This window comes from Corythoichthys intestinalis, chromosome 17, assembly GCF_030265065.1.
Source record: "Corythoichthys intestinalis isolate RoL2023-P3 chromosome 17, ASM3026506v1, whole genome shotgun sequence".
Lineage (NCBI taxonomy): Eukaryota > Metazoa > Chordata > Actinopteri > Syngnathiformes > Syngnathidae > Corythoichthys > Corythoichthys intestinalis.
The window spans coordinates 24,955,345-24,969,912 of NC_080411.1; the positions used below are offsets into that span (position 1 = coordinate 24,955,345).

General features: G+C 40.2%; 1 protein-coding gene across 10 annotated transcripts in view; it reads right to left on the bottom strand.

Moving 5' to 3' along the window:
• Nucleotides 1–4,398: 4,398 nt before the first annotated feature.
• ank1b (ankyrin 1, erythrocytic b) overlaps nt 4,399–14,568 on the bottom strand; it is a 161,501-nt gene continuing 151,331 nt past the window's right edge. For 9 of the 10 annotated variants that reach the window (XM_057819841.1, XM_057819839.1, XM_057819843.1 and 6 more), the window contains 4 exons: nt 10,980–11,115; nt 8,952–9,008; nt 8,407–8,504; nt 4,399–5,880 (listed from right to left, as the gene is read on the bottom strand). In XM_057819841.1, coding sequence (XP_057675824.1) covers nt 8,436–8,504; nt 8,952–9,008; nt 10,980–11,115 — 262 coding nt within the window. In that variant the 3' untranslated portion in view covers nt 4,399–5,880; nt 8,407–8,435. The remainder of the gene's footprint in view (nt 5,881–8,406; nt 8,505–8,951; nt 9,009–10,979; nt 11,116–14,568) is intronic. The other variant, XM_057819836.1, reaches the window with a different exon arrangement.

Sequence of the window (14,568 nt, forward strand, 5' to 3'; positions counted from 1 at the left end):
AAATATAGTGCATGCACTGGCCATGTAATGACGTGTGATGTGCAAAATAATGTGCTCATTCGTTCAGTCCTTCTCACTTACTCAGGCTACAGCAGCACTTATTACAGTACTTATGGGATAGTTTGTGTTTTCATGCGCAGCGCATGTGTGCTACTATGATATGACAACGTAAAGTATCGGCATAACAAACTATCACAGAGGAAAATAAGTTCAGAAATAAGTGTTTAGGGCAGGGTGAAGAACCTACGACCCATCAACCACGAGTGGTGCCAACCAATCAAAGTCTAAGTGGGTTTATTGTAACAAATTTCCTTGTAGGGCTTGGTCAACAAGTTTAGTTCGGGAATTTTTCCGAATGACTGCATCAACCCAAAAATAATAGACTTGTTCAATTACAGGTATAGGCCCTCAAGTCTGTCTCAAAGACTTATTAACCCAAATTTGCCGATTGGAATAATTAGTGATGGAGGAGCATTTTTTCCCCTTTAATTTCCCAGGCCCTTTATTTAAGAAATTTGCCTCACAAATAAATGCTTCAAACAAAATGACGATTTTCTATTAAATTTTGAGCATGTGTCCTTGAGACATTTTCAAGCGTCTTGGTACGACAGATATGTGTAACAAAATTTGTGTCAACTGGAGTAATTGGTGATGCGGCTATCTTCTAACTTTTCAGGCCCCTAATCAATGGAATTTAAGTCATAAATGGCCAAATACAAAATGTATGCATTTTACATTACAGTCCTTGAGACTTTTTCATATAATCTTTTGATATATATATATATATATATATATATATATATATATATATATATATATATATATATATATATATATATATATATATCTGTCCACTAAATTTTGAGAACATAGTAGAACCAAGTGATAGGAGGGATATTTTCTTCCTTGACTTTACATGCCACTTTGACCCAAAATGACCAACTTCTTGTCAACTGATTCACTACCAAACATCATGTGCGCCACAGAATATTGTGTTCTATGGCTACATGAACACAAAAGTTGAAAAAAAGAAGAAAAAAAAAAGATTAGATTCCCATCTTTCCTCATTAAAAAGGGGTCTTCTACCCTTTTTTGTTCTTTAGTTATGATTATTTGAACATCATCAGTGTTGTCACAGATTACTTCAAAAAGTAATTTAATTACTGATTACGCCTCAAAAAGGTAATCTAGTTCCTTTACTGATTGCTTCATCATCAAACTAAATTACATTAAAAGTAATTTATCGGTTACTTTTTACCAATTTACCTCAACATAAGAATGACAACAGAAAAAAGTCATCGCATGTAACTGAAAGAGGAAGATCAGAATTTTTCACATAAGGCTTAATCTTCGAGTTAGCGGGGATTTTAGTTGATTTCAACCACCATTGACTCGTGCTAGGTTAGCCACTCTGGAGCCCCGACACTAACAGATAACTGACAAACTGCATGGAATTTGTTGAAATCAACTCCACTGAGTGATTAAACCCCGCTAACTCAAAGATCAAGCCTAATGTCAAAAATTTTAAATTTCGGGTTAGGGTGTAGGGGTTAGGGTTAGCAGCACATCAGTGCTAATGTAAAAGGTTAGGGTAAAACAATGCAAATTGACTGCACAATAATCAACAACACACAAATGAATTGCGCGTTGCAATAAATTAAAGGTGTCGGTGGGCGCGGATGCGTGCTAACAAACCCGGAAGTATGCCGTACACACACACACACACACACACACGGTCAGTTTGGCCACAAAATGTGGCGGCAACTAAGCACATCACACTACAACACACCCCAAAGATGCTAAACGAACACGTCGCCTCATGGCATAAATATGCAACACGAATATGATGTAAACATAGCTTGCCAACTTGGAGCGGTGACGACCCGCCATTGCAACTGCAAAGTGACGAAACGGCTGCGCATGTAGGGGGTCCAACCTATCATTGGAACCCTCCAGAATGAAGGAAAAATACTCACGTTCAATCATGGACGTACACAGATCAATATTCCACTCACACATCTCAACAGGTGTCTGCACTCGGCTCGAATGCGCACCCCTGCTGACACACACGCCTTTCAGTCCCAAAACACTTAGCGCGTGTGACTCGAGACCAAAACAAGAGGCAACTGTGAGTGGTTACCATGGAAACTAAGACGTAGCAGGAATCTTTCTGGCATTTTCTATTCAAAATGGTCTTCGTACATGACTACAATATTCTTCATTCTACATACATTATGAGGCAAAAACAAAATAGTAACGTACTGACACAAAGGAAGCTACGTAAATTTAATCATATTACTGCTTTGGAAAAATGAACCCATTAGTTTACTCGTTACTGAAAGAAAGTAATCAGATTACAGTAAGGTGTTACTTAGTAGTGTTAGTGACAACAACGCATGATGTAACATCATAAACAACATTGTTGTACGTCTTTGGTAGTGAATGAATTAAATGTGTTCTTGTGCCTTTTTTCAAATAACATGTCCACCCAAGTTTGTGGGCGGCAGGTGGATTGGGCAACATTATTTGAACATCCAAAGGGATGCTTTTGAGGATGCGTAAATTCACTAAATGCACATGCTTGCGAAACCTACAGTATCTTCGGGCGCTTTGGTGTCCTAATTGTTGGGAGAATAAACACAATAATTCTTCGAGGGAGATTCCCGAATAAAACCTCAATTGAATTAAAATGATACATCCTATGAATTAAAAGTGTAATGATTAACATTTGTTCAACGGTTACATTTGATTTTTCTTTTAAACGTCTGGCATGGCCTTTGGAGGACTTGAAACAGCCCTGTTAGGAAAAAGGTTTCCCAACCCTGCTCTAAACCCACAGTTACATTGGGGCAAATAAGTATTTAGTCAACCACTAATTGTGCAAGTTCTCCCACTTGAAAAGATTAGAGAGGCCTGTAATTCTCAACATGGGTAAACCTCACCCATGAGAGACAGAATTTGGGGGAAAAAACCCAGAAAATCACATTGCTTGATTTTTAAAGAATTTATTTGCAAATCATGGTAGAAAATAAGTATTTGGTCAATACCAAAAGTTCATCTCAATTCTTTGTTATGTACCCTTTGTTGGCAATAACAGAAGCCAAACGTTTTCTGTAACTCTTCACAAGCTTTTCACACACTGTTGCTGGTATTTTGGCCCATTCCTCCATGCAGATCTCCTCTATAGCAGTGATGTTTTGGGGCTGTCGTTGAGCAACACGGACTTTCATCTCCCTCCACAGATTTTCTATGGGGTTGAGATCTGGAGATTGGCTAGGCCACTCCAAGACCTTGAAATGCTTCTTACGAAGCCACTCCTTTGTTGCCCTGGCTGTGTGTTTGGGATCATTGTCATGCTGAAAGACCCAGCCACGTCTCATCTTCAATGCCCCTTGCTGATGGAAGGAGATTTTCACTCAAAATCTCTCGATACATGGCCCCATTCATTCTTTCCTTTACACAGATCAGTCATCCTGGTCCCTTTGCAGAAAAACAGCCCCAAAGCATGATGTTTCCACCCCATGCTTCACAGTGGGTATGGTGTTCTTCGGATGCAATTCCGTATTCTTTTTCCTCCAAACATGAGAACCTGTGTTTCTACCAAAAAGTTCTATTTTGGTTTCATCTGACCATAACCCATTCTCTCAGTCCTCTTCTGGATCATCCAAATGCTCTCTAGCGAACCGCAGACGGGCATGGACGTGTACTGGCTTCAGCAGGGGGACACGTCTGGCAGTGCAGGATTTGAGTCACTGGCACCGCATCGTGTTACTGATAGTAGCCTTTGTTACTGTGGTCCCAGCTCTCTGTAGGTCATTCACTAGGTCCCCCCGTGTGGTTCTGGGATTTTTGCTCACCGTTCTTGTTATCATTTTGACCCCACGGGGTAAGATCTTGCATGGAGCCCCAGATCGAGGGAGATTATCAGTGGTCTTGTATGTCTTCCATTTTCTAATAATTGCTCCCACAGTTGATTATTTTACACCAAGCATTTTACCTATTGCAGATTCAGTCTTCCCAGCCTGGTGCAGGTCTACAATTTTGTCTCTGGTGTCCTTCGACAGCTTTTTGGTCTTGGCCATAGTGGAGTTTGGAGTGTGACTGACTGAGATTGTGGACAGGTGTCTTTTATACCGTTAATGAGTTAAAACAGGTGCCATTAATACACATAACGAGTGGAGCCTCGTTAGACCTCATTAGAAGAGGTTAGACCTCTTTGACAGCCAGCAATATTGCTTGTTTGTAGGTGACCAAATACTTATTTTCCACTCTAATTTGGAAATAAATTCTTTAAAAATCAAACAATGTGATTTTCTGTTTTTTTCCCCCCCACATTCTGTCTCATGGTTGAGGTTTACCCATGTTGACAATTACAGGCCTCTCTAATCTTTTCAAGTAGGAGAACTTGAACAATTGGTGGCTGACTAAATACTTATTTGCCCCGCTGTACCTTATTGAGAAAACAACATTACAAATGATATCATTGTATTAAATACTGCAACACAACACTGCTTGGTATGCTATAATGTTGTAAAATACAGACATAAATCTGTCTCAGATCTCTGCTTTCCCCCTTATGATGCCAAACTGGTCTGATCTTGTGTTTCGCTGACTCACTCACAGCAAGGTCGATTCAGCAGGAGGGATTCCGTGTTGTCCAGGTAGAAAAAAAAATCCAATGCAAATGTCTCCAGAAATTCCAAGTGGTGCTTGCGTTTTGGGTTTTATTGCTGCGGCAAGTTCACACTATCCGTCACCCTGACCAGTTCGTAATCATCTTGATTGCGTGTGCTTGATTTTGTGATGACACATCACGAGTCTGGGGTTGGTGAGAGTGACGACAATCACAGTGCTGCCATCACAATCACATGTCATAGTCGCACAATAGTGTTCTAAGAATCACCACATCCTGCAGCCCATGTGATCGTCTGAAACATTGGATGGGGGGAAAAAGGTGCGGATGAGTACTCTGCATATCAATTGAGGCTACTTGCTTTGAAGAGATGATGTCGGCTACTATGACGGACGCAGAAGAAGGGGAAAAAAAAAGAAAATTCCAGCTCTTAGAAACCAAAAAATCTTTTTTTTCTTTTTTGCTGGAAAACAACAACTACACTAACAACAGCAAGGGGAGGCCAATTCAGCACAAAAGGACAGAACGCTCAGAAGCAGGCGAGCGCAAAGGCTCTTTCCTTCCAATTCTGATGTTACATGGCCTTTACGCCAATCAGGGGCCAGGGTTTCGCACACTGGTTGGGAGCAAGAAAGGCATGCGGCAGAGAAGACGCACACACAAATGCACAGCGGCACACGTCCACGTAGCAGAGTGCATATTTACGACAAGCGCACACAGAACAAAAGAGGTCCACCCAAAGAAGCGTTGGTAGGCTCAGCAGAGGCTATTTTTGAAAGTTGGAGGGAATACCCCATTCTGGGGAGCTGCAGTGTTCCTGGAGTCAACCTGCGGGGTGTAATTAAGTCTGTAAAAGGGAACAGGACACAAGTGTGGGGCCGCCCTCTCGTTTGCACACTCTTCAGCTTGTAGATTAGGACAGTTCAAAAGGTCAAAGTCATGCACCAGCAGTCATCATGCAGTTACAGTTCACAGGAAGCACTTTTTGTCGTCTTAGTTCAGTGACATTTGCTGTTTTGGGTTGTTTTGTAGAAAAAAATCGTCATGCTTTAGATTTAGTGATACTTTACAAATGTTATAAAACTACAAGTTGAACTCAACACTTTTTTTTCTTTCCTCTGGAAGTGTGTCACATGTGGAGGGTAATTCCATATTTGTCATTTTGGTAGTCTTTGTCCTGTTGCTTATTTTCCTTTGCGCTCCTGGTGTGGTTTTGTGGAGGAAGCTTTGGCAGTTGCTCTCTTGTCCTATAAGACACACAATACAGTACAATTAGGAGTTTACCCATTTAAATAACCATGGTACCTTTACTTAGAAGTGTTTCCTGTTTCCGTTTACTAATCAGCAGAAACACCTTTTTTTTCTTGTTTTTTTACCAAGAAGCATGATTAAAAAAAAGTTTTGTGCAACGGAACATGCTAAGCATACAAGTGACTTTAACGCAAAAATGATAAAACATTAAAAACAAGACCAACAAAGGTCTTTCCTTGGCAAAATAATGTATAGTAATTAGGGTTGTTCCGATCATGTTTTTTTGCTCCCGATCCGATCCCGATCGTTTTAGTTTGACTATCTGCCGATCCCGATATTTCCCGATCCGATTGCTTTTTTTTTTGCTCCTGATTCAATTCCAATTATTCCCGATAATTTTTCCCGGTCATATACATTTTGACAATGCATTAAGAAAAAAATGAATAAACCTCGGACGAATATATACATTCAACATACAGTACATGAGTACTGTATTTGTTTATTATGACAATAAATTCTCAAGATGGCATTTACATTATTAACATTCTTTCTGTGAGAGGGATCCACGGATAGAAAGACTTGTGACTTTGTATATTGTGACTAAATATTGCCATCTAGTGTATTTGTTGAGCTTTCAGTAAATGATACTGTGGCCATCCCAAATGCATGATGGGAATTGGAACCATGACTGTGCAACGTGCTACCAATTGCTATATCTTCTCTGCATTGGCAAATAACATAAGGTGTTAAGACAATGATCAATTGCTACCTTGCTTCCCCACATTGCTTCCCATGATATTTCTAATCATAGGGAGAAGGATTGCAAGGTTTTAGCCAATTAATAAAAGGCTTCAAAGGCTGCCAAAGTTCACTCTACTCATTTAGCGCTGCCTTGTATCTCTCTATATAGGTAATACAGCGTCATTACAGATTGACAATGAGTGAGAGGGTCATGCAGCGCATGCATTAGGTGCGTTAAATATTTTCACGTGACACATTAATTAAAAAATTAATTGCCGCCGTTATCGGGATAAATTTGATAACCCTACCTTCAGCCTAAACTAAAGACTCTGGATGAGTGTAACATATTATGTCTGTGACGTTAAATACAATTAGAAAACGATTTTATTAAAATATATATATATTAAAAAAGGCATGGCCGATATTGTTTTGCCGATTTCGATACTTTGAAAATGACGTGATCGGACCCGATCGATCGGCATCGGACATCTCTAATAGTAATCCCTCCTTTTTCGCGGTGAATGTGTACCAGAACCTGCTGCGATAAGTGGAAAAACTGGGAAGTAGTGCCCCCAGTCCCCCACTTTTAATAAATGTTTTTAGGCACTTAAAATGTACTAATTATGATAAGTTTTAAACATGTTACTGTCCCTCCGAATTATTTTTAAATAAGAATAAGGTAGAAATATGCTTGTCTTCATTAAATGCTTCATTTAGTGAGTCCGCCCCAATCCGCTCAACCTGCTCACTTACACACAATGAGTTTCCACAGCAATTGTTTAACAAGTTAAATGATGATTGAGGCATGCGACGCGTTGGAAGTTTTGGCTTCCAGGCATCTCTGGCCAGATCAAACCTTAACGTCTGTCAATCATCGTTAACTTTAATAAGCAACCCCAGTGCACTGCTTGACCAAGGCTACGTCTACACTAGGACATAATTTTCTCCAGGGTATTTTACCAACTATTTTTATACATGTCCGCACTATGTTTGAGGTGCGTTTTTTTCACAACATTTCAAAATTCATGCATGGTATGAAAAATATAATAATTAACTTGAATCCTCGAACAAATCACTTCTGAGACAATCCTTCCTGTTTGTATGCAGTAAAGCTTCCATACTTTTCAACCTATATCCGGCGTTGGATCGCTGCATGTGTTTGAGAACAACTGCAACCGACTTCGACCAACTGAAGCGGAGTGTGGGACGGCCCCCTACTTGAAGGCGTGGCGCAGTGTCTGCGGAATGTGTCCCATCAATATCATTATGAAGATATGGACCGATCAATCGATTGGTGAAGCTTTAGTTTCGGCATATATGTCCACCAAAATTAATGTCACAATCTTTTTAAAAAAACCTTTGCTGATCTCAATATTAAAGCAATGTGATACCGCCATCATGTCTGTTTTACATTAAACTTACGTAGCTTCCATTTTACAGTCATGTTGTGAGATCTTGTTGCCCATCTACTGATTTAAAAACATACTTGATCAATATATTCGTCAATGGCAGTAAATAGTTGAATTACAGTTGACGGCTATAAATGTCCTGGAAGTGAACAAATGCATTTAGCTGCATATCATGTGACAAAATATGATATTCGAGTAAATTAAGTAATCAGGTTGATCACAGACGTACTAAAACTTGCAAATCAAAGTACCACTGTAGTGCAAACAAGACGTCATTCCCGTGGTGTAAAACAATGTGAACACTGGCGCTGCTCTGGTGGTTTTTTCCAAGCACTGGAATACGCAAGTGCTTGTATAGAGGGAATCGCGTACCTCGTGGCCCAGGTTGTGTGTGTTGTGTTTCAGTGTTTAACCCTCCGAAGACTGGTGCGCTGCACCGACTGAGCGGCCCTCCTCGCATCCGCCCCCACCTGGAGCAAGGAGGGAAGGAGCAGGGATGGAAAAAACACTCCTGTTAAGTGCTCGCGCATCTACGTCAAACCAGAGCAGGTAACTAACTTGTGACTTCCACTAGCCAGACACAGGCGGATCCCACAGTGCATCTGGTTTAACTACTCACATTGTGAAAAGTTGGAAATTACCCCAGGATAACAGCCTGGCCAGATTCTGATGTTTTTGTTCTAAAGATGATGGTACTGTATTTAACTAACTTTAACTCAAATATAGCGTAAATGGTTTTACAGTGGATTCTTCACGGCTTTCAAACTCCAGTTTCCACTTATTTAGCCTGTTTGCTGACAGTGACGACACGCTTTCAACCAATATTTGGCTGGTAGCTCCCATTATTTTCCCACCCTATGCATTTTTGCACCTGTCATTGATGCGCTATAAAAAGCTGTCTTAAATTTGACACTCACTTTTCGATTAAGCACGCGTCCGTGTTCATCAGCAGCATAGTCTTCTTTATCCTCTCTCTGCACAAGGAAAATAATTCAAGTGTCATTGTAACATCACTTTAGACAGCATTACACTGTTCATTAGAAATGTCAACTCAGGAGAAAAATGGCAGACTTAACCATGTGTTGCACCATACAACACATTTTTCTGATCATCAAGAACTGGGACATAATCAAAATGAATCATTTTGATATAAGTCTCAGTCAATGAGACTAAAACGCTTGATGATTACATTGAGTTGTATTGAGAATAATAGCAGTGTTCTAAAAAGTGAGTAAAGCTTCATATCATTTCCATTCAAGCATCTCCATAATGAAAGGCCAGGTGTTGTGCCGAAAAACAACACCGGGCCGCATAGAAATAATAATTTAATAACGACCGCATTCTGGCTGAATTAACCCTGTGTCCCTGCTTAACACACCAATATCCCTGTCTATTTTAGATATAATACTACGGGATAGATTAGAATGTCGTCATAGAAATCCATTGATTGGACTGCTAGCAGTACATCTTGTTTGTGTATATAAAATATCTATGCGCGCTTGTCCTCGATAATAACGTATTGCTAGGCCGCAGGCGCAGCACATTTGTTCCCGGAAATAATTAGCCCCCACATGAGCGAAGATGACTGGAAAACAGAAGTCTTTGGAGATATTTTTACGGCGAAAAGGGCACCTGACGAGCCTACAACCTCGAAGACCCACGAACTGCGAAGGAGTGGATTTGTGACCCGTTTGTGAATAAACCGAGTGATTCAAGCATGTCTGTGCAACAGGAAGATCAACTTGTAGAGATCGTAAATGACGGCGACCTCATTAAACGTACATTTGAGACAACAACTCTACTGAGGTTCTGGTTTAAAGTCATTCTGGAATATCCTGACATCGCTACAAGAGCTTTGAAAACCTCGCTACAATTTCCAACATCGTATCTTTGTGAAGCGGGCTTCTTAATTAATGTTTAACGACAAGGCAAAATCGTTAATGGAGAGAGTGGTGTGCAGTTGTTGTGTGCAGCTTACATGGCAGGATGTATCTGAGGAGAACTTTTCTACAATTCCTTCCATTATCAAACGAAAGTTAATATTCCTTTCTTTCAGAAAGTTTGTAGTGTTTACTTTGGAATCGCTGCATTTGGGCATTTTGCGGCTATGTATAACGTTACGCGCATGCGCAGAACCGCATCGTTGCAATTTTTGATGGGTTGCAAAATTTGTCACAACATCGGTCCGTGAAAAAAAGACCCAAATAACACCGGTCCGTGGTGCAAAAAAGGTTGGGGACCCCTGATGTAAAGCATTCAGGACATTTGTAGTTTTTTTGTGTGGCAAGGTTCCTGGCATCCTCCTCGAAGTTGATTAGTGCCTATGAAAGCGATAGAGACACTGTCAAGCTATAACAGAGTGTCATTAAACTAGTTGTCAGTCGACATATCATCACAAATGTTATGAAAATATTTTATAAAGCTTGAAAATTTACCTAGTGTTTTTTTAAGTCTACGACTGCATGTATTGATATAGGTTTGATATCGTTATCGGATTTTTGAACTTGGACAATATCGGGATATCGGTTGAGAAGTCATTATGAGACAACTCTAAAAAATATTAAAGCTGATATAAGGATGGCATTTTAGGGCCGTTTTCCTCTTTGGGCAACATAATTTACTGTCTTCGAAGCATACTCACTTTTTTTTTTTTTTTTTAATGGAGTGACATTATTCTTAACACAACTTTATCTAACTATGCGTACATGGCATCCCATTGCCTCATTCACAAACACAAACAAACCAAAAAAGCTAAGAAAAAAAAAAAAAGGATAAAATGCTCGCCCTCCAAAAAAGCGACGGGTCGTCGGCCTCAACCTGACCTTGCCCCGCCTCCACTCTTGTTCCCACGTACGTTTCCCTGTGTCCTGGTAAGAAGAGAAGCCCAGCCCCTTGCCCTGCAGAAGGTGCCCATAAAGCGCATGTGAGTAAACTGTGTCACACACCGGAGTCAGCAGAGTTTCCTGGGTAGCGAGCACGCCCGGCGTGCTGTTGTCTGGTCCTGATGATACTGAGGCCACCCAGCCCTGCAGGGAATCCTTCTCAGGTAGGTAGGGTTGAAAAGCTCCGCCTCCAACCAACCTTAAATCGATAGAGTAAGTGAAAGTGAGTAAAAGAGGGAGAGATATTTGGAGTAGGGCTATGAACCCTTGTCAAAGTGTCTATCAAATATGTTTTTTCTTGGTAAAATGTACTGGTACGCCAGGGGTCGCGAACGTATAGCACGCAAGCCATATCTGGCTCTTTTGTTGAGTAAATCTGGCTCACTGCAGACTTCAATATCTTAAAGCAGAAGTTTAGAATTTTTGTCACTAGGCTTAATCTTCGAGTTAACAGGGATTTAGTTACTCTGTGAAGTTGATTTCAGCAAATTCTATGCAGTTTGTAAATTATTTGATAGTTTCAGGGCTCCGGATTGGCAAAGCTAGCGCGAGTCAATGAGACCAACTTAGCTTGCCAATAAAAAAACGATACAGATCTATGATCCAAAAAAAAAAAAAAAAAAAAAAAATTAAATTGCAGATCATTGCTCCAAAACATCCATGCGGCCAAAACAATGTCACAAAAAAAAAAACTGCAATAAATCATTTAATTCTGCAGGACAATTTTTTTAGATGCATAATACGACCACAATAGAGAGGAGTGCTTCGGCAACTCGTGCTCACGCTGCATTCGAAGAAAGTCGGACATCTCCCGCTCGGAGGGTACAAGTTGCGACCTCAAAGCATTCCAAGCGAATGTAAACAGCAAAGATGGCTGATTGCGACAAGTTACTGTTTATTTTGGTCATCAAAATACATTTTGACCTCCAGCAGACCTGCCTTCTCGAAAGTGATCAAATAGTGGAGGCGTTCCAATGATATTTTTTCAGATCAGAGTTTGGAAACTCTGATTTCGCACCTTCCTCGAATGCAGCATCAGTCTGCTGAGTTAACTGACGACTGGCAACATGTTGAAATGTGCATTTAGAGCAGGGGTGGGCAAACTGGTCCTCGAGGGCCGCAGTGGGACCTGGTCTTTGTTCCAACTGATCCAGCACAGAGCTTTTAACCAATAAGGTTTCAATGGAAACAAAAAGCACCTGACTGCAATCAACTGATTGCACTTATAACACACCAGATCGGTGAAAATGTATCCTCTTCATGGGTTGCAGCAAAAACTCGCACCCACAGCGGCCCTCTGTGGAATAGTTTGCCCACCCCTGATTTAGAGGCTGCAGAAACAGATAGAAAAAATAGGCAAATGAAAGTTTCCACAAATTCCCTATGAATATAAACTGGTTACTTGCTGCTGGCTACAAAATATCAGCGGTGAAAAAAAAAACCGATGTGATAACACTCCGCCGTGCTCCTCTGCAGAGCTTCTGGATTACAAATGTTGCTGCTCATACTGCAAATATTGACATGCATTGCAAGTTTTCATAACTTTATCCTGAAAACATAGCCAACACTATTGATTGCATGGGTCATATATGATTTTCATGTATATGGCGGAAAACACAGACAAGACTGAAAAAGCAGTTTCTGCTCTTGTACTTCTCTTTAAAAGAAACTGCTGTATTTTAAGCCAAAACAACTGTTGAGTTTGATAGATTAATATGTCTATCTGCTGCCATAGCAGAATCGTGGCGCATTAAGTCCCTGAACTATTTTTAATTTGCCTGTTTTACCCTGAAAACCCCCGTTTACAGACGTCGTGCAACCGCTTTTGTTTCAAACCAGCCATAAAACGAAGGTAATTAATTATATTTATTATTCAAAATGTCTGTCATGTTTAGCTTAGAATCATTAATTGAAGTCTACTATTACGCTAAAAAAAAAAAAAAAAAAAAAAAAAAAACACTTTAAAAAATTATTCACTCGCATATTTTAAACTTTTAAACAAATTACGTCACAATGAAAAATTTGGCGTCTGTAAAAAAGTCACGGACATCTACCTCATAATTATTGCTTAATTGTATTTTTTTGTCGCTGTCGCATTTTCCCCTATATGTTAGATGATAAATAATCGATCCAAACAAAGAAAATGGAAAAATAACGTTGAAAAGGGTAACTACATGGAGAAGAAAATCTCAACCACTCCTTGTTGTCTGCGATTTCTGCATCGCGATCCTTGTTATATCACCATGTTTCACCCGTAAAATCCCCCAAAAAACCGGTGTGGCCATTCAGAGCTGTGTCTTGACACTGAGCGATACATGCTACATGGAGTTTTTGAATCGAAACATGGTGTGTACGCGATAATATCTCGTTAAAATCTTGGCGTCTTTAATTCTGCTCTCGCGTGCTCTCGCCTCCAGATAGGGTTTCGCTGTTTGAAGGTTTTTTTTTTTTTTTTTTTAAATGGCCTCCTGTTCAAAATTTTTCTTCCCCCAGAAAATTGAGATTTTAAGCTTTCCAATGATGTATCACACATGTATATCGGACAATTTTGAAAGTTGGCTAATATTGGGGGTCTCAGAGCAGAACTTCAAGTCACCTGAGTGTTTTCCGCCATATGTATATGCATATGTTGTTTTTTATTGGCATGCAATGTCGGCCTAATTGACTCGCGCTAGCTTAGCCACTCTGGATCCTTAAAACTAACAAATAACAAACAAGCTACATAGAATTTGTTGGAATCAACTTCGCAGACTAATTAAACCCTCGCTAACTCGAAGATTAAGCCTGATGTAAAAAATTCTGAACTTTCCCTTCAAGTGTGGAACTGCCTGACATTAACAAGCTGATATAAGCTGCTTGTGCATTGACACAATGATCTCGGACACTTCAAATGGGGGTCGCAATTACCATAATTTTCAGACTCTAAGCCGCTACGTTTTCCCTCTGCTTTGAACCCTGCGGCTTATAGCCAGTGCGTCTTATATGTGGATATTGCAGATCGATAAGGTGTATTTCTTTAGTAGGGTTGTATTGAATTATATGGATACTGAAATGCTCTATCGGGATAACATATTTGACTACTCAGTTATATATTGTTTTTTGAGCTACCACAGAATTTTGTTGTCATGGGGTAATGGTACTGAAAGAGTTCCAAAAAATCTGTAGTGCTGAAAATGGTAATGAGTATTTATTTGAGTATAGATATCAAGATGTAAATTATAGTATCGCGACAACAGTAGTGTTTTGGTGTGACTATCCCTGTGGCTTATTGTCCTGTGCGGCTTATACATGAACAAATAGTTTTCTTGTCAAATTTGATAGGTGCGGCTTGTAAATCCTGTGCGACTTACCTATGATGAAAAAATGCTGTTGTTGTGTCAAATTTGGTGAGTGGCGGCTTATAGTCGGGTGCGCCTTATTTTCCCAAAATCACGGTATATGCTACAATCCGGTGCCCATTGGTGGTCCGCCCGTTGCGGACCTCACAGAGACAGGCTTTAGAGCTCGCTTTCCAAGAGATTGGAGCTGTTTGAGAGAGCTCGCCAGCCTCTGCTGCATGAATGGACAGTTGGCCCCTTCCAACTCCGTGACAAGCAAATTGGAGTCTTATACGAAGACGTCCAACATGTACCGGTATTTAAAATTTGCCGGC